Raw genomic sequence first — 23,991 nt, forward strand, 5'->3', positions numbered from 1 at the left:
CAGAGTCCCAGAGTTACTATGTTAGAGACAGAGTCCCAGAGTTACTATGTTAGAGACAGAATCCCAGAGTTACTATGTTAGAGACAGAGACCCAGAGTTACTATGTTAGAGACAGAGACCCAGAGTTACTATGTTAGAGACAGAGTGCCAGAGTTACTATGTTAGAGACAGAGTCCCAGAGTTACTATGTTAGAGACAGAATCCCAGAGTTACTATGTTAGAGACAGAGGCCCAGAGTTACTATGTTAGAGACAGAGTCCCAGAGTTACTATGTTAGAGACAGAGACCCAGAGTTACTATGTTAGAGACAGAGTCCCAGAGTTACTATGTTAGAGACAGAGACCCAGAGTTACTATGTTAGAGACAGAGACCCAGAGTTACTATGTTAGAGACAGAGACCCAGAGTTACTATGTTAGAGACAGAGACCCAGAGTTACTATGTTAGAGACAGAGACCCAGAGTTACTATGTTAGAGACAGAGTCCCAGAGTTACTATGTTAGAGACAGAGTCCCAGAGTTACTATGTTAGAGACAGAGACCCAGAGTTACTATGTTAGAGACAGAGACCCAGAGTTACTATGTTAGAGACAGAGTCCCAGAGTTACTATGTTAGAGACAGAGACCCAGAGTTACTATGTTAGAGACAGAGTCCCAGAGTTACTATGTTAGAGACAGAGACCCAGAGTTACTATGTTAGAGACAGAGTCCCAGAGTTACCATGTTAGAGACAGAGACCCAGAGTTACCGTGTTAGAGACAGAGTCCCAGAGTTACCATGTTAGAGACAGAGACCCAGAGTTACCGTGTTAGAGACAGAGACCCAGAGTTACTATGTTAGAGACAGAGACCCAGAGTTACCATGTTAGAGACAGAGTCCCAGAGTTACTATGTTAGAGACAGAGTCCCAGAGTTACTATGTTAGAGACAGAGACCCAGAGTTACTATGTTAGAGACAGACTCCCAGAGTTACCATGTTAGAGACAGAGACTCAGAGTTACTATGTTAGAGACAGAGTGCCAGAGTTACTATGTTAGAGACAGAGTCCCAGAGTTACCATGTTAGAGACAGAGTCCCAGAGTTACTATGTTAGAGACAGAGTCCCAGAGTTACTATGTTAGAGACAGAGACCCAGAGTTACTATGTTAGAGACAGAGTCCCAGAGTTACCATGTTAGAGACAGAGACCCAGAGTTACTATGTTAGAGACAGAGTGCCAGAGTTACTATGTTAGAGACAGAGTCCCAGAGTTACTATGTTAGAGACAGAATCCCAGAGTTACTATGTTAGAGACAGAGACCCAGAGTTACTATGTTAGAGACAGAGTCCCAGAGTTACTATGTTAGAGACAGAGTCCCAGAGTTACTATGTTAGAGACAGAGTCCCAGAGTTACTATGTTAGAGACAGAGTCCCAGAGTTACTATGTTAGAGACAGAGTCACAGAGTTACTATGTTAGAGACAGAGACCCAGAGTTACTATGTTAGAGACAGAGACCCAGAGTTACCGTGTTAGAGACAGAGTCCCAGAGTTACGATGTTAGAGATGTATTTGAGCTGCTTCATCTGAGATGGGCGTCGTGGTTTTTGATTGTTGTTGGAGATGAAATGTTTGAGGTAAGTAGGTTCATCACAACCTGACTTGTGCCTTGTAGATGGTTGAAAGGTTTTTGAGAGACAGAAGGTAAAGTTACTCTCTGCCGGATTCCCAACCTCTGATCTGTTATTTTAACCACAGTTTTTATATGCTCGTCCAGTTTAGTTCTGGTGATTGATTGACAGATGATTGCTCTCCAACAACTGTAAGCATTTTATTTTGTGCTCGGTATGACTCTGACCAATGGAGGGTTTACCCGCTGATTCCCATTGGCCTGATTTTAATGGGGCTTCTTGAAGTCATAAAATAAAAGCAAAAGCCTGGATGCTGGAGAACTGAAATAAAAACAGAAAATTCCGGAAAATCTGAGCAGGTCTAGCAGCATCTGTGGAGGGCCAAACAGAGTTAACATTTCAAGTCAAATATGACTCTTCTTCAGAGCTCTTTGATATCCTACTTGGTCAAAGACAGTCATACTCACCTTACTCTGGAATTCAAGTCTTTCATCTATGTTTGGGCCGAGGCTGTTACAAAATCTGGAGCCTCGTGACCCTGGTGGAACCCAAACTGAGCAGGTTATTGCTGGGTAAGTGCTATTTAATTGCACTGTCAATGATACCCTCCATCACTTTGCTGCTGATCGAGAGTAGACTGATGGGGCAGTAACTGGCTGGGTTGGATGTTTTCTGATTTTTGTGGACAGGACATACCTGGGCAGTTTCCCACATTGCCGGGTAGGTGCCACTATTGTAGCTGTACTGGAACAGCTTGGCTAGGTGCATGGCTAGTTCCAGAGCACAGGTCTTCAGTACTACAGCCAGAATGCTTTCAGGGCCTATATGCTTTGCTGTATTCAATGTGTTCAGTCATTTCTTGATATCACATGGGATGAATTGAGTTGGCTGAAGACCGGCATCTGTGATGGTGGAGTCCTCAGATGGAGGCTGAGATGGATCATCTGCTCAGCACTTCTGGCTGAATATGGTTGCAAATGCTTCAGCCTTGTCTTTTACACTGAAATGCTGGCCTCCACCATCACTGAAGATGGGGGTGTTCATGAAGCTTCCTCTTGCTGTCAGTTTAATTATCCACCACCATTCATGACTACATGTGACGGGAGTTTGGCATTCTGACAGCCTGTATGATGGCCATGTGGGCTATTTATATGACAACCTGTAATCTCAAATGTATTTTGTCCTGAGTTCTCGAAAGGGCCCTCCTATTTAACTTTCTCAATGTGTCATTCACTGAACTTGGAACCTCCTTCTTCAATTTTCAAACATTGCTGATTAAGCCAGTGTACAGATATTCTATCCTTTCTGTAAATCCAGAGGTGGCTGCAAAAAGAAACATTCTAAGAAGCTTCCCTCCAGTTTTCTCATCTCCATCCAGAGGGGTTAGTGAATTGAAAGTTGTTTTTTCTCTCCAGCCAATTATCTTTTCCATAATGTGAATGAAAGGCTGTAAGTAGCCAGCAATTCCTTAGCAGCCATTTTGTGTTACTGCCAAAGGTGAGTTCCTACTTCACAGCCTCTCGCTAGATTGATCTGGCCAGCACTCACCATGCACCAGTTCTCTCACAGGGTCACTCTTCGTCTGTGAACCTTGTCAGTGAGTATCAGGAGGAAATTTGATGGCGGACGCTTCAGAAACAAACCTCCATTCCTCCTCATCCAATCCCCATACAGGCACCCGTCAGAAGCAGTCACCTGATGGAGAGCAGGTGGGTGAATTTGCCACGCGCTTTCTGATCACCCTCTGGAGCTGGTCTAATATCACACAGCAAAGAGATGTAACCTGTTCATTAGTGCACTTCCCAAAACCAAACAACTTGGGGAGTGTGAACCCCTCATTACTCTAACAGCCTGTTCACATTAACTGCTGAATGGACTAAGTGCAGCCTGGTAACTTGAGGAACTAGTTTCTGTCAAATGTACAGGAATGGATGAAAGAAGAAATATATTGAAGCATTGAATGATTTATAAATGAATCTTGTATATTTCATGAAGTACGATTTATAATAGCGTCCGGATTCAGTCACTAATTTTTTAAAAGTGAGATATGGAAATAAATACAAGCAGTATCTTATCTTTTATAAATGAAGTTTCTCATACGTTAGAATAATTTTCAGTTTGATTGTCTTGGGAGCAAAGATCACTCTTCTCCCACTGCCCCTACTTCTCCCCTCCTCCTCCTCCATCTGAACCTCCACACATTGACCCCCCCCTCCACCCGCTCGCACCCCTCCCCACTCCCAGTGCCTCTGGAGCCTGCCAAAGGTACATTCACAGAATAACAGAATTGTTACAGTGTAGAAGAGGCCATTCAGCCCTTTGTGTCTGCAATGGCTCACCAAATGAGCAATTGACCTTATGCCATTCTCCCCATAACCCTTCCTTGTCCAGATAACAGTCTAATTCCCTTTTAAATGCCTCGATTGACCCTGTCTCCACCACACTCTCAGGCAGTGCATTCCAGACCTTAACCACTCACTACATGAAAGTGTTTTTTCTCATATCACTTTTCCTCCTTTTGTCAATTATTTTAGATCTGTGCCCTTTTGTTCTCGATCCTTTCCCAAGTGGGAACAGTTTCTCCCTCTCTACTCTGTCTGGGCTCCTCATGATTTTTGAATAACTCTATCAAATCTCCTTTCAGTCTTCTTTCTCTAACTTCTCCAATCTATTTTCATAACTGAAGTTTCCTATCCTTGGAACATTCTCATGAATGCACTCTCTCCAATGCCTTCACATCCTTCCTAAAGTGCAGTGCCCAGGCTGAGTGCAATACTCCAGCTGAGGCTGAACTAGTGTCTTAAATAAGTTCAACATAAACTCCTTGCTCTTGTACTGTATGCCCCTATTAATAAAGCCTAGGATACTTTATACTTTTATGGGGTGTGGGTGTCACTGGCAAGACCAGCATTTGTTGCCCATCCCTAATTGCCCTGAAACTGAGTGGCATGCTGGGCCATTTCAGAGGCCAATTAAGAGTCAACCACATTTCTAATGCTGTATGCTTTATCAACCACGCATTCAACCTGTCCTGCCACCTTCAATGACTTATGTGCATTTATGCACCCCCTTTAGAGTTGGACCCTTTATTTTACATTGGCTCTCCATGTTCTTTCTGCCAAAGTGAATCACTTCACATTTTTCAGCATTGAACTTCATCTGCCACCTGTCCACCCACTCCACTGACTTGTGATGTCCTTTTGAAGTTCTACACTATCCTCCTCACAGTTTACACTGCTTCCAAGTTTCATATCATTCACAAATTTTGGAATTGTTCCCTGTACACTAAGGTCTAGATCATTAATATATATCAAGAAAAGCAAGGATCCCAAAATTGACCCCTGGGAAACTCTACTAAAAACCTTCCTCCAACCTAAAAAACATCCATTAACCACTACTCTCTGTTTCCTGTCACTCAGCCAATTTCATATCCATGTTGCTACTGGCCCTTATATTCCAGGAACTATAATTTTTCTCACAAACCGGTTGTACAGCACTCTTGGCCCTTCCTCTTCCTGATCTATATGCAGCCCCTTGTCAACATTATCCAAAGATATCACATCAGGTGCTGCACATTTCTGTAACTTCCTCCAGCACTACAATCCTCCAAGAACTCTGTGTTCCTTTAATTCTGGCCTCTTGTGCATTCCCAATTTCTTTTTCCCCGTGATAATTTAAAAGCAGAATACTGCAGATGCTGGAAATCTGAAATAAAAACAGAAAATGCTGGGAAAACTCAGCAGGCCTGGTAGCATCGTGGAGACAGAGACAGAGTTAACATTTCAAGTCAGGGTTTTTGTGATGACTTGACAGAGTGGACAAGTGTTAACAAGAAACAGATGAACTTTATTACCAAGAGCTCTTCCGATACTACATGCTCAATTAGGACTTGTATCAGGTAGCCCCACAACCCCCCCAGTTTCCCAACGCTTTGGGGTCATTGGTCGGAGCCTCCAAGGACATCACATGACCCCTGATAGCCAGCAGGAAAGGCTATATTTCAGTTACTACATTTCCTCTCCCTTTAGTTTTTTACAGTTCCTATTTACATTTATGGACATCTAAATATCCAACAGCATATACATACACACAACTTCAGGTGATTAAAGATTAAGTCCCTGAAGTGCTTTCCTTATTCGGTTAGAGCGACATAGCTCTACCACTTGAGGTTCCTCCACAGGATCAACATGATCAGGAACTGCAGCACGAGACACATCATTAGAAAGTGGCAGTTCGGGGTTTGGCAACTCTACAGAGACATCGGGCACGTCTATTCTATGTTGATCTATCACCTCAGGGATTTATTGTTTGACGTTAGGCACAGGCAGAATAGTAGGTTGTTGGAAAGTCTCTGTGTCACAAATATGATCCACGTGTTTTCCAAAAATTCTGTCTTCCACTTCCACCTGGAATGATAAGGGACTAGTGTCTGAGACAATGGTTCCAGGAATCCAGCAGGGTCCACTCCCAAAATTCCGCACGAATACTGTGTCTCTTACAATGAATGTGTGAGCTTTGCTGTGAATATCATGATTCAATTTTTGATTACTCCGATTCCTCTCTACCTTCCCCTCTAAACTTGGAAACACCAGACTGAACCTTGTACATAGGCAGCGTTTCAACAATAATTCAAACGGTGTTGAACTCGTAGTTAAATGAGACGCTGTATGAATACTGAGAAGAAAGCGGGAAAGTCGAGTTTCTAGAGTACCTTCTGATAACCTCTTTATACCAGGATTGAAAGTTTGCACAGCCCTCTCAGCGAAACCATTTGATGAGGGATGGTATGGGGCTGTTTTAGTATTTAATCTGATCCCATCTCTGAAACTCTGTACCCTGAGCAGAAACGACAATTTCCAGTGGGCCATATAGGCTAAAACAATGATGCAGCTTCTCTATAGTTATACTCGATGTTGGTGATTTGACTTCGTATCGATTTAGAATGTGCATCTACGATCAACAAAAACATGGCACCTAAGAATGGTCCGACATAATCGATACGTAGTCTAACCCAGGGTTGACCAGGACGCTCCCACGGATGCAGTGGAGCTGAAACAGGCAACTTCTGTTGTTGCTGACAATGGGGACAGTGCTTGACCATGCTTTCAATGTCACTGTCAATGCCTGGCCGCCAAACATAGCTCCACGCAAGTATCTTCATCTTCGATATGCCTGGATGTGCACTGTGAAGCTCTGTCAAGAGCGGTTCTCTTCCTCGTGAAGGGACAACAACTCTTGATCCCCACAACCAGATTCCATCTTGACAACTTAACTCTGTTTTTTGGGCAGCTTCAGATGCTACATGCTCGATCAGGACTCACTTCAGAAAGCCCCGAGCCCCCGGATTGCCCACGCTTAGGGATCATTGTTCAGAGCCTCCAGGAGCATTACGTGACCCCCGATAGACAGTAGGGAAGGCGATACCTTCAGTTATTACAGTTCTGAAGAAGAATCGTACGGACCTGACACGTTAACTCTGTTTCTCTCTTCACAGATGCTGCTCGACCTGCTGAGTTTTTCCAGCAGTTTCTCTTTTTTCTTCCCAACCATTAGCCGCCTTGTCTTCAGCTGACTGGGCCCTAATCTCAGAAATTGCTTCCCTAAACCAATCCACCTCTTTACCTATTTTCCTTTGAGACATTCCTTAAAATCTACCTCCTTGAACAAGCTATCCATTATTTGCAATGGTATCTCCTTATTTGTCCAAGTCTCACACCGATAACGAGTGATGTAAGAACCACTGCCTTTGATCTTTATTCTGAGACAAATAACTCCATGCTCTTTGCAAAGTCTGGGAGAACCTACAATAACTAGAAGCATTCCATCTTCGCTGACTGAGATTTATTTGCAACATTGGGTCACAGGACAAAATCCCCAACACTGAGGTCTTGCTGCATACCTGGCACCGAGAACATGCTCATCAGAGCTCAGCTTCGTTGGGTCAGTCGTGTGCTTCACTTGGACGATTCCTGCATACCAAAGGCAGTACACCACAGCCAGCTGAACACAGGAACCCATATCACCCAATGTCCCAAAATCAGGTATAAAGGCAATCAGGGCTTGTAAGCTGGATCCCAATACCTGAGAAAAAACAACCTTGGACAGTCTCAAGTGGGAAAGCCTTCATAATTAAGTGATTCTGACATTTGAGGAGAACAGAGCCAAGAGCCTTCAGGACAAGTGAGCACGGCACAAAGCGAATGCCTCTTTCCATCCCGCCAATGCTGACTTCATATGCAGTATTTGCAATCGGTTATGCAAGTTGAGACTTAGCCTAATGTCACACATGAGATGGCATCCATCAAGACTGTAAACCAGTCTTGTTTGCTGAGCAGTTATCCATCAAAGCAATGGGAAAATCCGTCTACTCCTGATTTAATTTAGTGTCAATTTTTGTCTGATAATGCTTCTATCAAGTGCCTTGGGACACTTTAATACATTCCAAGGTGCTATATAAATACAAGTTGGTGTTTTCAAAACATCATAAAAATAATTAATTACTACATTAGGAGCTGTCAATTAAGTACTTGCGTTACCAGAAAGTACCTGTCTGTTGAAAATGTCTGTGATGCATTGTAGCTATTTCAATGGCCCCACACTCCCAGTTCAGTCCTCTGCTGATTATCGAGCCGACCGCTCCAATCCTAAAAGCTGAAACACCCCTAGAAACTTGTTGTCTTCTCTTTTTGATCAATTTAACACTGCTCTGAATATTCTTCCTAAACTCGAAATACACTGGCAAAGACTTTCCCTCTGGGAATGGGAAACAGAGGTCTGGATTGGTCACAAATCCAACCCCAGGTGCAAAGTCACTTTTTGTGATTTTCATGGGAGCGCCCCATTGGCCTGGAGAAAGGTGAGCTGTCCAATTGAGGAAGGTGGGTGGGCTCTCAATACTGGAGGGCCAATCAGAGACCTTTCAGCTTGAAAAGGTCAGCCAGCTGCAATAGAGGGTAAGTAAGGGAGAGGGCGCTTCAAGATGGTGGCGTTCTCTTTATAACATTTTTGAATTTAAATTAAATATGTATCTTGCAACCAGATCACCATTGAGAGGGGTGATGGGGAAGGGGGAGCCCCTCTACAGGACGGCCTGTGGCTGCTCTTGTACCCAGACCGGCAGGGAGCGACAGACAGGCTGCTTGAAGGAAACTGGAGACCAACTAGAAAATCCCAGTCAACCTCCATTAACAAGCCTTTAAAGGCCTAATAGGCCACCCCACCACCTGCAGGCCAACAGCCCTGCTGCTACCACCCTCTACCCCCCACACCCCCACCACCACTCCGATTCCTCCACTGTAAAAATTGGCCTGGAGGTGGGATGGAGTTGGGGGACTAACACACAGGCTAACTAGGCTATGTTTAGTTCCCATCAGCCCCCAATCCCAGCCCCAGAGGAGACTGAGAAACCAGCTCACTGTTTCACATCTTCATCATTCTCCTTGCTCCATCACAGTCCTGACATTTGAACTCATTCCACTGTCGGCTGCACTCACTCATTCATTCCCAGCATCACTCCCTTCCTCAGTTTTCCTTTCCTTTTACAATCTCCAGGCTCCCACTCTGACCTCTCTGTCCTTGGCCTGCTACGGTGTTCCAGTGAAGCTCAGCGCAAGCTCGAGGAAGATCATCTTATCTTTTAACTTGTCACTCTACAGCCTCCTGAGCTCAATGCTGAGTTCAGCAATTTGAGATTATAACCTCTGCCTCCATTTTGTTTCTTTTTTTGCTGTTTTTTTTTCTTGTTTCTCTCTTTATCTCTTCATGTTACATTCAGACAGCTGCTGTGTAGCCATTCACGCCTCATCTGGACACATCTTTTGTTTCTTTACTATACTCATTACTACTCTCTTTGGTTTTTGCACCATGAAACCGTTGTTATTTAATCTCCCCTGCCCTCCACCCTACCACAGCCCTTCCCTTCTGTTCTTCCTCCCTCCTTCCACTTGTCAGTTCATTTCTATCTTTCCTCAGTTCTAATGAAATGTCACCAACGTGAAATGTTGGGTTGGATTTTCATGGAGTTGGGCAGACACTGTGGAGAGATGAAAATGGCAGCTGGGACCCGATTCCGGGATTCCTGACCACATTCCCACTGGTTCTGATTTTCAGTAAAGCCCTCACCCTGCAATCCCGACCTGGCTGGCTCCATAGGCATCTCTTAGTCCTCCACAATTTTCATGGAGTTGGGCCTGCTTGACAAAGAGTCATGGTTCATGGCCCCTTGGAGGTGCCGTGAACTCTAATCCGCATGAGGGAACCTTTTGAAAGATAAATAAAAGTTCCATTATCCAGCCCCTTTAAATTATCTATAGCAGAAACTACAAGCACTTGAAACCTCTTTATCTTGTGTAACAACCGCCAGAGCTGTCAATCAAGCAATGTTTCCCCTGGAGCTCAGGTGTTTCAATAGACTAATGGATTTCTGGGCTGTCAGCCAAGAAAGCACAATGGGTCTGGAGGACTGTTACTTTCACTGGCCTGTAGTAAAAATTAGCTTTATTTTAAGGAAGTGGAATGTTATCAATGAATAACTGTACATTTTAAAGCTTTTTTTAAAACAAATTTTATTGTCATTTTAGGATTCATTGGTTCCAGGCAATATCTCATGGGTGAATAGGCATGCAAGTGCCATGCCTTGGCATGGAGAGTGTGTAGGGGGTGTGAGAGGTCTTAGTTTTTCATTATAATGGGGATGAAGTGCCACAGGACCTTTTAAACAGCCCAGCTCAGCACCCGGAAGCCCCTGTGGCTGTCCCAGGTCAGCGGGCCCAAATGCAGCCTGCACACCTGCCCCCCAGCCCCCCATCCCAGAATGAAAATTCCATTTTTCCTGGCACTTTCTCCTGAGGTGGATGGGTCAAGCAGGGAGATTTTATGACTCCCGCTACCTGCCGCGCAGATGAAAAGCCAGCTCGTTAACTCTATTTCTCTCTCTCTCCTCAGACGCTGCCAGACCTGCTGAGCATTTCCAGCAGTTTCTGTTTTTATTTCAGATTTCCAGCACCTGCAGTATTTTGCTTTTGTCTTGTGATAAAGATCTTCACAGCCACTGGCATTGCCAACCTCATCCTGCTGTGCAGCTGTAGGTCCATTTACAGGAGGTGGTACAGTTCAGTGACCACCTCCTTAATGAAACACAGGCACCTCAGACACTGGTCCTCACTCAGGCAGAGATGGAAATACCTTTGATAGATATGGTCTTAAATTGACAGCCCTCTTCCTCCCCCTCCCTCCACCTCTGCTGCCTTTATTCCAAAGCATTCCCATGTTTCAGCACCTCAGTTAAAAAACTGTTGATGGTACCAAGAAATTGCATCAGTGAGGGACCAGGAATGTGCAGTGGAGATGAGGGGAGGGGGTGTGGGGGGTTTGGGTCCTCAAGCATCTGATCACATGTTCCATGGTGAGTGTTTGAAAGGTGATATTAATGTTAACCTGCAATGTCCAAAGTGACAGATTGTGTGTCAAATCAGCGTTAGATGCTGTTGATCTATCTATTTTGCCTACTTCTTGTATGCATGCATGGCACCCTTGCACTAGAACCCTTACAAACATGGTGTGCTATGCCAGAAGTGACTGGAGGTGGTCCAGCTGCTATTTTTGGAGCTCCAAACTTCTGTAACACCAGCACCAGCAGTGCAACAGAGCTGAATTCAAAGGCTAGGCACCCTGTAGTGAACTCAGGCTTGTTGCTTCTCTCAATGTTTCTGTTGGTGTCTCTGGTCCGATGTTTGAATATTGGTCATTGACTCGTGCTGATAATGGATGGATTTCAGGTGTGAACAGCAGCAACTTTCAACTTCATACAGACTTTAATTAGGTGCCTTACAAGGGAAGAAAGTTGACATTAAAATACAGGTGACAAGGGAAGTGACTGAAGGCAAGGTCAAAGGGATAGGTTTTGAGGAGGCTTGTGAATACAGGGAGAGGAGAGTATTGCAGAGTTCAGAGGGAGTACTGACTGAAAGATCCGTCCTTAGTGATGGAGGAAGCCAAATGGAGAATGAAGTGTGGATTTCAGCAGTAACAGGAACCAATGCAGGTGATACTATGGAGGAGGAGAAGGCAGGTATAAGGGTCAGAAAAGGATCATATAGGTTGGGTTTAACGTAAAAAAATTCAAATATGCATTCTTTGTCTATTTATGAACAAATGCAACAGCCAATTAACACTGACACTTGTCACACAATTACCACAAATGACTGTGGTACAATTACTATTGGTAACTGACAACTAACACTGATATATGTAGCATGATTCTGACTGACTAACCTGATGTATCACCATTAATACCACTAGAATGATGATTAATCTGTTTATGTGGAAGTTTGGACAAACTTTTCCCTTTTGGATGTGTTGTTGAAGCTCCTCAGGACCTTTGAACAGTCTCAGATCCTCAGGTGTTCTGTTCTACACTAACTGTTCCTGCTGTCCAGCAGACTGCTATTGGAGATTCCGTTTCTCCACTAAGCAATCGTTCACATATTGGAATCCAACGCTGGCAGAGGGACAAAAGACTGGTGGGTAATGCAGCGTGCACACGAATCAGAATCATTGGAATCACACTGGGGCGGGGGAGGTCTTCCCAGCTGATTATGTTTGTGTGATTACTACCTCAAAGTACTGATCTGTCCTCATCCCATTTCAGTGCCCGTTCCCATTTCTCAGGAGTTCTGTAATGTACAAACAAAGCTCCACGTCACACCAATATTTTTCAAAAGTGGAATATCCATTCTTCTTTCTTTCCCAACAAGCAATCCCTCTCCTTCGGACTGGAAGGAGCCACTTAGTGAGGCAGCAGCCGACCAATTAACAACTCCCTTTCCTTTGATCCTTTGCAGACAAATACATCACAGCTCATTACTTCAAATCCGACAAAGGCAATAAATGAAAACTAATCTTGCAGAGCTTCCCATTTAAAGAGAATGCTGAACTTTCACTTTTTTCACAGTTATAATAAGGCTTCAGTTCTTATTTAAAGGACACTCTAGTGAATATGTTCAATCTGCCGAGGTAAATATCTCCACTGATGCAATGAGCTGTGTTTTAGCCGGGAGACTTGCTTGAACTCAGCCCCTGACACAGATGTTTTGTGTCTCAGTCATTAGGTTTTGACACTCAAAGTTGTCGCAAGATTCCATGACCCCGAGGTGTCAGCTGTGGCTCAGTTCATAGCACCCTTGCCTTTGAATCAGAGGGTTGTGGGTTCATGTCCCACTCCTGGAAACCAAGAACTGTGATTGTACTCGAACGAGTTGCAATCTGTGACTGTTGGTAACTTGAAAGAGTTTCCATGACCCAAGAACATTCTAGGCTGAAGTCAAACTCTTACATGGTCTCAAAAGTAAATACTGGCCTGAATTTTTGGAAGGTGGGTGTTTATCTTTCTGCCATCCTAAGATTTGAGCGCTCCTCAGGCATTTCACATTCGAATGAGCGTCAATTGGCTGCAGGCAGGACTTCTGCCCCTCACTTGGGAGGAAATTCCGCCTTAGAAAGCTGTTGGCCAATCTGATTGGCTGGCAGCTCTCCAGTCCCTGCAACAAAAGCTGCAGTAGACTGAAGAGGATGTCCAGGAAGATGCCTTAGCCTAAGTCCTAGGATCGGACAGCAAGGTAAGTTCAAGGGGTCTTAGGACAGGGAGGGTAGGGAAAGGCCTGGGGGTTGCAAAGTGAGCGTTTGAGGTGCTGGGGGAGAGGCCAGGGGATGGGGGGAGGGAGGTCCAGCGGCCACCAGACCCTAAGGGAGGGAAGCTCAAAGGCAAAAGGGGGCTTCTGATGGAGGCACCCCTCCCACTTCATGCCTGAGGCCTTGTCCACCCCAGCATAAAATTGCTGCGAGGTCTGGGTGGGTGGGAACCCAGAGGAAATCACTTTCCTTCAATTTCATGCTCCCTCCTGCCAAAAAACCCACCAATGTGCGAGTGTGAAATTCAGGCCGCTGTCTGTTATATTGAGAAGTACCTTGAGATCTTAAGAAACAGCATCTAACTGATAAATGTACACTTCCTGCTCCTGGGGCGAAATGATACAGCATGTAGATTCGGGAGTGTCTATCTTACATAGATGCTGGGATTCATTCTTCCTACAAATGTTTATTCAGGATTTTCCACTTTCCTTAATATGTCCTCCGTAAAGCACTCACAAAGAGGGGTGAAAACCACTTCGCTAAAACCGGCTTCAGTTAGAAAGTGTTCATGAGTGGCACAGTATAGAAATGCTTTTTTATAAGATGACTGTGTTACCAAAGAATTAGTCATTGAGAGACTGCACTCCAGATGATGACCTTGCATGGAGAACAGAATTGAATTATTTACTGAATCTGTGGTTACAATGCTTAGTAGCCCTTTTGTGCTTTCTGACTCCTGCTCAATGCAATGCAATGGTAGTGAATGATCTCGGCTAATCCTGTTGGAGTTCCCTTGGAGAATGGGCTGTGCACTCTAGACATCCTGCTTCTCGGTCCTACCAATTTGACTTGAAGATATATGTGATGGTATCCCAGTAATGATACTTTCCATTTCCCATCACCTTGATGTCATGTTTGACCCCAACATGAGTTTCTAACCACATATCTGCACCATTTCTAAGACCACCTGTTTCCACTTCTGTAACATTTCCCAACTCTGCCTCAGCTCATCTGCTACTGAAACCCTTGTCCAAGTCTTTATTACCTCCAGACATAATGTTCCAATGCACCCCTCACTGGCCCCCCACGTTTTACCCTCTATAATCTTGATGCCATCTAAAACTCTGCTCCAGGTCCCATTCCCCTCAATCCCAGGCTCAATGACCTATATTGGCTCCTGGCTAAGCAGAGCCTCAATTTTAAAATTCTCATCCTTGTTTTCAAATCCCTCCATCATCTCACCCCTCCCCATTTCCGTAATCTCCTTCAGCTCCACCACCCTCCGAGATCCCTGCATTCCTCTAATTCTGGCCACTTTGGCATCCTTGATTTTAATCGGTCTACCATTGGCAGTCGTGTCTTCAGTTGCCTCGGCCCCAAGCTTTGGAATTCTCTCTCTAAACCTCTCTGCCTCTCTCTCTCTTCCTTTAAGACACTCCTTAAAACCTGGCTCTTTGGCCAAGATTTTGGTCACCTGCCTTAATATTACCTCAGGTAGCTTTATAATTCTCTTGGGAAACACCTTGCAACATTTTATTACGTAAAAGGCACTATATCAATCCAAGTCGTTGTTGATGGTCGTTTTTTCTTCAGCTCCCAGGGAAAGCAGTGAGACTGTGTTCCATATGTCCCTCCAGCCTCATGACTAAGGGCAGAACCTGGTGCCACATGTCATTGAACCAAATCCACAAATCACAATGTTGTCTGGTTCATTGCATTGCAAAACTCTAAAGTAAAATGCCTTGAGGCTCACTATACAGCTGGAATCAGTCTCACACTGATGTCCAAATGACAAGAGCTATACTGCTCACTGCACCTCATACTCTGTTTAGCAACAATGGAATTTTGCACAAGCATCAAAAGCTAGTTAAACTTCATTGCTAAAAAAGAGCTAACATTAAGAAATAATACTTACATCACCAACGTTGGATGTATGAAACTGCCTCATGTTGGCCTGTAGCAGCTGTATGAGTGAATTATTAAATTATAAAACACTTTCATTAAATCTGTGCAATTAAAAAACTTTTAATGAAAAATCCGCAATTTCCAACTATGTAGTTGGTCATTTTCTCCAAGTATTTGGCACAGTTTTTCAGATTACAGCCTCCAGATAGTCCCTTTGTAAGTTTGTCTTGAATTCTGTTAGGTGTTTTGTTACATTTTCTTTCTGGGCAAATAAAAAGTAATCTATTTACCTGTAAACAAGCACATCATCAGAGGAGCTGTTATACTGGACTTGATACATGCGGATTCCAGGGATGTTTCGCTGTGAGGGCCAATGGATCTGTACTGAAGACGATGTGAGGTCAGTCGCTATGACCTTCTTATCCTGCACAGTTTTTGTGTCATTGGCAACAGGTGGAGAACCAGACTTGGCAGAAGTGGTGATGTCGGACGAACCAGGATCTGGTTCTTTGATGTTATTTGTACCATTAGCAAAATGGGGGAGAGGGTTGACAATCAACTCCACTTCCACCATGGCATCCCCAGCAGCATTAGAGGCAAAGCAAGTGAAAGTCCCGCTGTCTTTAGGGGTGGCGATTAGGATGTGCAGTGTACCATTTTCATTGGTGATGGCCCTGGTTGAATTAGAGATCAGTCGTCCTTCTGGTGAAGTCCAATGAATGGATGGATCTGGGTCCCCAACTGCTTTGCATTTCAAAGTCGCTCTTTGACCTTCCATGATAAAAGTCTTGGAGGTGTGTCGTGTGATGAGTGGCGGATCACAGGTGAAGTCCTCCTCAGATATGAACCAGAAATATTTACCCATTAAATGAGGTGGTGAGGCACAAGTCTCCAGGTCATCTTCCCTTGTAAGGCGTCTCAACCAGAGTAGTTCACAGTTGCAGTGCAATGGGTTCCCACCAAAGCTAAGCACAAGAGACGATGGTGGGGTTCCTTTTGTCTTTGCATACACTTTGTCTCTTTGAAACAAGGGATCAGGGGGCAACTTATGAAGTTTATTGGATGTCATGTCCAATCGAACCAGCTTGTGAAGGTTGGAAAACGTCCCTTTTGGAACAAAGTCAATCAAGTTATGGTCCAGACTGAGAGAGTTGACATTTGTCATTTTGCCAATAGTTTCCCAAGGCAGATTCTCTAGGTTGTTATAAGAGAGATCCAGATCTTCAAGAGATGTTATAAAGTCATCAAAAGAGCTGGCAGCAATGTAATGTAGCTGATTGTTGCTAAGGATCAGGTGTCGGAGATTCATTAGACCGTTGAATTGCTCATGGCTGACTATGGTGAGTCTATTACTGTCCAGGTGTAAAGCACGAAGACCTCTCAGATCAGCAAATGTGTGAGGCATGATCTGGCTGATTGTATTCCTCGATAACGTGAGGTGGACAAGCTTTGTCATGTTGGCAAAGTCTTTCTTCCTGACCGTGGTAATGAAGTTGTCGGTCAGACGCAGCTCCACGGTCTTCCTGTCAATAAATGGAGGCACAAAGAGAAGCCCAGTTTTGGCACAGAGGATGGCGAGGGAAGGGGACAGGTTTTGGCAGATGCAGCGCTTTGGGCAAATCTGAGCCTTGACAGCCATGCTGAGCAGGAGCAGAGAGAAGAGGAGCCTCTCCATCGTCAATCAGACTAACAAGCCTGAAAAAGAGAGTAATAGACAATTAGCAGCACCTGAAGGATGTTTTTTTAAAAAAGCCAATAAATTTCTGACATTATATTTGTTACTTTCAACCTAAACTAAAATACTTTCATAACACTTTTGTTCTTTGTTAAATGTATATTCATGGGGCTGCCCAGTGGATCAGCAAGTTTGTGTAGTGATACCACAGGAACAGGAGCTGGTCACTCAGTCCCTCTAGCCTGCTCTGATATTAGAGAATGGCCGATCTGCTCCTTAACTCCACTTTCCCGCCTTTGCTTCATATCCTGTGTTAACATTATGTAGAATTACAATGTTTCATGACACCATAAATCCTTTTTGTATAACGAAAGTTTTGATCTTTTTACTGGTTTTAGAGGGAGAAAATATTTCCTTAAATTTCTTCTCAGTTATTTCCATTTTCCACTTCTCATTAGTCCTGAGTTTATAGAATTCCAACTGACCAAACTACTTTCTATTCCTACTCACTAATGGATGAAACTTGCTCTTTTATTTCTAATTATACAAAATATCTCCTTAAAGAAGGACAGTTAGACACAACATCCTAGTTGAAGCAGGAATTATTTTCCCGTTATCCATCATTTTTTATTCAGCACATTGAAATTTGGCAAGCCGGCATGTCGATCACTTATAGGAACATTGGAAATAGGAGCAGGAGTAGGCCATTCAGCCCCTCGAGCCTGCTCCACCATTCAACTAGATCATGGCTGATCTTCTTCTTCACTGCCATTTTCCCACACTATCCCAGTATCCTTTGATACCTTTAAAATCTAGAAATCTATCGATCTCTGTCTTGAGTATACTAAATGATTGAACCTTCACAGCCCTCTGAGGTAGAAAATTCCAAAGATTCACAACCCTCTGAGTGAAGAAATTCCTCCTCATTTCAGTCCTAAATGGCCTTCCCCTTATTCTGACACTGTGTCCCCTGGTTCTAGACGCTCCCAGCCAGAGGGAACATCCTTCCTACATCTACTCCGTCATGTCCTGTAAGAATTTTGTAAGTTTTAATGAAATCACCTCTCATTCTTCAAAACGTTAGAGAATACAGGCCCAGTCTCCTCAATCTCTACTCATAGGACAATCCCATCATCCCAGGAATCAGTCCGGTGAACCTTCATTGCACTCCCTCTATGGCAAGTATATCCTTCCTTAGGTAAGGAGACCAAAAGTGTAAATAATTAGACCAAAACTGTACACAATAAACTAAAACTGTACATAATTGGACCAAAACTGTGCTCAGCCTGTCATTCAAAAAGCCTTGGCTTTGGTTCACTGTCTTTCCATGCTATTGGAATGTAGTTCACCTGGACCTGAATCATCTCCTCCCTAAAGATCACCCATTGTTCTGTTACAGTTAATAAATGTCATGGTAAAGTTGTCATAACACGTCTTTATTTTCAGAAATTCTCCTACTCACAATTTATCCACATCTTCGGCTGGGTATAGACCTTTGAATACTGGCTGGTCTCTCTTAGCTTGGCCAGGGGGGTCACTCTTCCTGTGATCTGATTGTCTATTTAAGTTATTTGAAGAGGTTCAGCTCTGATTCTGTCCTCACATTGATGGTCACACATCCCACACTCTTCAATGGGAGTTGCTGGGTGGTGATCAGGAACAGGAACCACAGCTGATATGTTCCTCCTAACTGACCAAATGGTATTGAGGTCTGCTTCAGAACAACTTAATTCACCAGACTGGGTCATCATTTATTTTACTGTTACTTTATCTCTGTGTCCCTCTAGTAATGTCACAGATGCTACACTGTATCGTGAATACAGAGGCATACATTATGATTCCTACATTGCAACACATCTATCAGTTAACTTCTGGTATAATTTTACCTGCAGTGCATTAAATCATGAATATTTAACATATGTCTTTACCCATGTCCTGTTCACCCATCACTTCTGTACTCGCTGACCTACACTGGCTCCCAGTTAAACAGCACATCAATTTTTAAATTCTCATCCTTCTCTTCAAATCCTTCCATGGCCCTGCTACTACTGATCTCTGTAATCCTTCCAAGACCCTGCTACTACCTATCTCTGTAACTCCTCCTGTCCCACGTCCGAGATATCTGCACTCTTCTAATTCTGGCCACTTGAGCATCCCTGATTATTTTCACTCCATCATTGGCGGCCATGCCTTCAACTGCCCTGAAGCTCTGAAATTGCCTCCCTAAACTTCTCCATCTCTATCTCTCCTACTTTAAGATGCTCCTTAAATCCTACCTCTTTGATCAATTCTTTTGGTCATCTGTTCTAATGTCTCCTTATGTGACTTGGTGTCAAATTTTGTTTGCTAACCCTCCGACATTTAAAGGGTCAGAATTGAAGCATTGTAGACATGTCATGAAAGAGCCAGAGACTTTCCAGATGAAAACTCACGACTGCTCGACACATGCTGTCTCCTGTCCTGATGGACAAGGCACAGGTACAGATGGGACAGTCTTTGGCTCCAAAATCCAGGGGATGTTGGCAAAGAAGATCTGAGCAGCCAGAGCAGGGGTCAGAATAGCCTGTCTCTAGCTCTGCTGAATATATCTCTCCTCCCTCAAATTAGATGGTGTTCCCCTATATGGTCAAAGCCTTTCAATTGCTTTTAGCAAATGAAAAATTAACATGAATCAGTTTCCCACCCATCCCCAAAATCATTTGAGCCATGGATCACGAAAAGTGAAATGATGAAAAATAAATGATCTCAGTGTAAGTAGAATTCCTGACTGTATTCCTTGGTTTCCCATGGGTGAGGCTGGCATAACGAATTCACTGAAATACAGGAGAAGTTGTTAATGTTGCAACTTAAGTTACACTAAATGGTGGAGAGGCACTGGCAAGGGATTGCAACCCATTCTCGCAAACATGTCTTCTTAAAGGAGCTGGGTCCTCCAATCAGTCTGTTTTTCCGTCAACAGATAATAACTGAAACTTGAAGCCATAAACTGATGGATCAGCTTTCTAACTTCTCATTAACATGACAGCATGAAGCTCCTCATTTACCAAGGCAGAGTCTGTTCCATTTTGTCTTTTTGATACCTGTAAAATTAGCAAGGTCCATGCAAACATTTCAAAAATCTTCAGTACGGAACTGTGAGCTTTCTGATGTTTCTATAAATCACTTGACACATCTAATCCATGGAAAGGTTCAGCTCCAGTAGTTTTAGTGTTTATTACACATTTATGGAGTGCGATAGTAGCCCCGCTAGCACAGCACTTATATTTGATCCATTCCACTATTTTTCATGAGTTTTCAACTGTTGAGAGTTATAATCACATTAAAGCTGTAAGATAGAACCCAGTCCGTTTCTTGCCTCAATGGCCTGGTGCTGGATATTGAAACTAAGATTAATGGGTCACATGGGGTTCCCCCAGCCCAGAAAATTTGGCCATAGTCTAGGCAGCTCAGCTTGATATACTTTTATCATTCTGACTAGTTTGCCTTGTATGAATTTCATGCGGTTGGAGGTTTGGAAAGGGCAATTTATAGTGCAGTCATTTCACCGGTGAATGAATCCTAAATCAAATCACAAACATTATTTCATATCTGCAAGTTGAGCTATGTGAGAATTAATGGGAGTGCATCTTTAAATTTTGGCTTAATCCCCAAGATTCCATTGTTCATACAGAGCCGCCTGGTCCAATAAGGAACAAGCTGTTAGTGTTTGAATCTTTAAAGCAGAAGGTCAGGTTCAAACTCCAATCAAAGCTGAGTTCATTAATCTCACATTAGAAGAATCATAAAATCTTAACAACAAAGAAGGAGGCCATTTGGCCTATTGTGCCTGTGCTGGCTCTTTGAAAGAGCTATCTAATCAGTCCCATTCCCCTGCTCTTCCCCTATAGCCTATACTTTTTTTCCTTCAAGTCTTTACCAATTCCTTTTTGAAATTTACTATTGAATCTGCTTCCACAGCCATTTCAGGCAGCACATTCCAGATCATAACAACCTGCTCTCCATATGAGCCTAGACTGGGATCCTTGGTGGGCTGTTTGACTGCGAGGGGCATCACAGCTAAGGCTGATCACCTGCTCATCAGGCAGCCATCTGAAATGAGGACCCTGGTCTCAGACAACGTCAGCACATGTGGACTTTGGACAGTGGTCAGAAGCAGGGTCGAGGAGAGTGCCTTACTTCCCTAGTCCAGAGCCCTCATCCTCTGAGCTTGCAGATGGGAGAGCTGGAGAACCTGTGGAAACAACTCCAGAAAGGGCAAGTGAATGCAAGAGGCATAATTTGAAAAACAGCAGGATTAAAAAAGGATGGGTAATGATCATTTTTTACCCTCAATTAAGTTTAGTTTACTTGAAACTCATCTGTGCTTCAAAAAACGTGCTTTTTTTTTCAACTAATTTATAACCAATTATGGATCTGCATCCAGAATCAGGCATTTGTGAAAATTATAATCTTTTATTTTCTTGTATTTAAACGCTGTATGGCTGATGACTTCCTGTATGATCCAATGTGCCAAAAATACACTTAGAGTCTCTCACTTTCCCATTGGAATCCAAAATGAAAGCTAAGCTGCTGATTTTCTTCAATGTGTTCTTAATGAAGCCATTAATAGAAATCTGCTGAGCCCCTGACTAGGCCGCATGGGTTTGATACATCCTGGGATCTGGGAACATTTGGCTGCTTCACATTTCTTCACGATTTCAGCCTCACTTGATAAACTCACTAAGAGCAGGTTTTGAGGGAGGAAGGGGGTTATCATCAAGGGGGAGAGGTGGTGTATACACTTATAAACATATTTAAGTGTTTTCCAAATTGAATTGATGCCTCATTAAATACTGCCAGCAAAGAATAAGAAACATATCTTGTTGTGGTTTCCCTAACAACAGGAATGAGCTGCGCCATCTAATTACAATCAGCAAAATGGACCTTTGATTGTCACATTTCGGCTAGAGGTAGATAATTAATTTTTAATTTCTTTCTGCTCTATTTTTTCCCTCCGAAATACAATTTTATTTCCCATTAACTTAGAAAGTTACATCTGGGAGGCAGCTAATGTGCAATGAAGCTAGTTAACCTCAGGAACATTCCTTTGCCCTGTACCTGAGGAATAGCTATGCCATTCTGCCATCCTGTGCTTCTCTGAGAAACATACAAAAGAACTCTCTCAGCCTCTCTATCACACACACACTCTCTCTCAGCCTCTCTATCACTCTCTCTCTCTCTCTCTCTCAGCCTCTCTATCACTCTCTCTCTCTCTCTCTCAGCCTCTCTATCACACACTCTCTCTCTCTCAGCCTCTCTATCAATCACTCTCTCTCTCTCTCTCTCAGCCTCTCTATCACTTTCTCTCTCTCTCTCAGCCTCTCTATCGTTCTCTCTCTCTGTCTCTCTATCACTCTCTTTCTCTCAGCCTATCACTCTCTCTCTCTTTCTCTCAGCCTCTCTATCACTCTCTTTCTCTTTCTCTCAGCCTCTCTATCACTCTCTCTCTGTCTCTCTATCACTCTCTCTCTCTCTCTTAGCCTCTCAATCACTCTCTCTCTCAGCCTCTCTATCACTCTCTCAGCATCTTGATCACTCTCTCTCTCTCTCAGCCTATCACTCTCATTCAGCCTCTCAATCACTCTCTCTGTCTCTCTCCCTCAGCCTCTCAATCAGTCTCTCTGTCTCAACCTCTCAATCACTCTCTCTGTCTCTCTCTCTCTCAGCCTCTCAATCACTCTCTCTGTCTTTGTCTCCCAGCCTCTCTATCACTCTGTCTCTCTATCACTCTCTCTCTCTCAGCCTTACTATCACTCACCCTCTCTCAGTCTATCACTCTCTCTGTCTCTCTCTCTCTCAGCCTCTCAATCACTCTCCCTGTCTCTCCCTCTCTCAGCCTCCCTGTCACTGTTTCTCTATCACTCTCTCTCTCAGCCTTTCTATTACTCTCTGTCTCTCTCTCTCAGCCGCTCAATCAGTCTCTCTGATTCTGTCACTCAGCCTCTATCATCTCTCTCTCCCTTTGCCCCTCTATCACTTTATCTCTCTGTCTCGTTCTCTCAGCCTCTCTATCACTCTCTCTCTCTCTCTCTCACTCTGCCTGTCCATCACTTTCTCTGTCTCTCTCTCTCTCCCTTTGCCTGTCTGTCTCTCTCTCTCTCTCCCTTTGCCTCTCTATCACTTTGTCTGTCTGTCTCTCTCTCTCCTTTTGCCTCTCCACCACTTTCACTCTCTCTCAGTCTCTCTATCAAATTCTCTCACTCTCTCACATTCTCTCTCTCCCTCTGCCTGTCTATCACTTTCTCTGTCTCTCTCTCTCCCTTTGCCTCTCTACCACTTTGTCCGTCTCTCTCTCTCTCTCTCCTTTTGCCTCTCTATCACTTTCACTCTCTTTCAGTGTATCAAATTTTCTCTCTCCCTTTCACATTCTCTCTCTCCCTCTGCCTCTCTATCATCTTTCTTTCTCCCTCTGCCTCTCTATCACTTTCTCTGTCTCTGCCTCTCCATCTCTCTCTCTCACCCTCTGCCACTCTATCACATTCTCTCCCTCTCTGCCTCTGTCACTTTCTCTCTCTCTGCCTCTCTATCACTTTCACTCTCTCCCTCTCCCTCCCTGCCTCTCTATCTCTTTCTCTCTACCACTCTATTACTTTCTCTCTCTCTAGCCCTCTATCTCACACTCTCGGTTTCTCTATCATTTTCTCTCTCTGTCTCTATCACTTTCTCTCAATGCCTACCACTTTCTCTCTCTCTTTCTCTCTGTCTCTATCACTTTCTCTTAATGCCTACCACTTTCTCTCTTTCTCTCTGTCTCTATCACTTTCTCTGACTCTTTCTGCCTATTCTATCTCTGCCTTTCGTTCTCATTGTCTGTCTACCTCTCTTGCTCTGTGTCTCTTGACCCCTGTCACTCTCTGAGTCTTTCTCTCTCTCGCTTTGATTCTTGCTGTAACTCTGTCATAATGGGTGGAATTTAATGCTCTCCCCCATGTCAAGTTTGGTAGTGGAGGGGGCATTTAATCAGGTGGGAGGGTGGTGGGTGGGCTCCCCAATTAAGTCCATGGTAGGAAGGTCCATGCATGGCAATTATTGCCCACTTAAGGGTCTCATACCACCACCACTGGTGTTCACCCAGCAATGGTGGGGTAGGGTGGCGGGGGGTGGGGGGGACTTGCCATGTGGGAGCTTGGGTTGCTTGAA

At 43.9% G+C, this 23,991-nt stretch overlaps 1 protein-coding gene across 2 annotated transcripts in view; it reads right to left on the minus strand.

Moving 5' to 3' along the window:
- LOC144671481 (leucine-rich repeat and fibronectin type III domain-containing protein 1-like protein) overlaps window positions 1–16,821 on the minus strand; it is a 90,597-nt gene extending 73,776 nt beyond the window's left edge. The window contains exon 1 of one of the 2 annotated variants that reach the window (XM_078533417.1): window positions 15,428–16,821. In XM_078533417.1, coding sequence (XP_078389543.1) covers window positions 15,428–16,812 — 1,385 coding nt within the window. In that variant the 5' untranslated portion in view covers window positions 16,813–16,821. The remainder of the gene's footprint in view (window positions 1–15,427) is intronic. The other variant, XM_078533416.1, reaches the window with a different exon arrangement.
- Window positions 16,822–23,991: the final 7,170 nt, after the last annotated feature.

The sequence above is a fragment of the Cetorhinus maximus genome, chromosome 32, assembly GCF_964194155.1.
Source record: "Cetorhinus maximus chromosome 32, sCetMax3.hap1.1, whole genome shotgun sequence".
In the NCBI taxonomy this organism is placed as follows: Eukaryota; Metazoa; Chordata; class Chondrichthyes; order Lamniformes; family Cetorhinidae; genus Cetorhinus; species Cetorhinus maximus.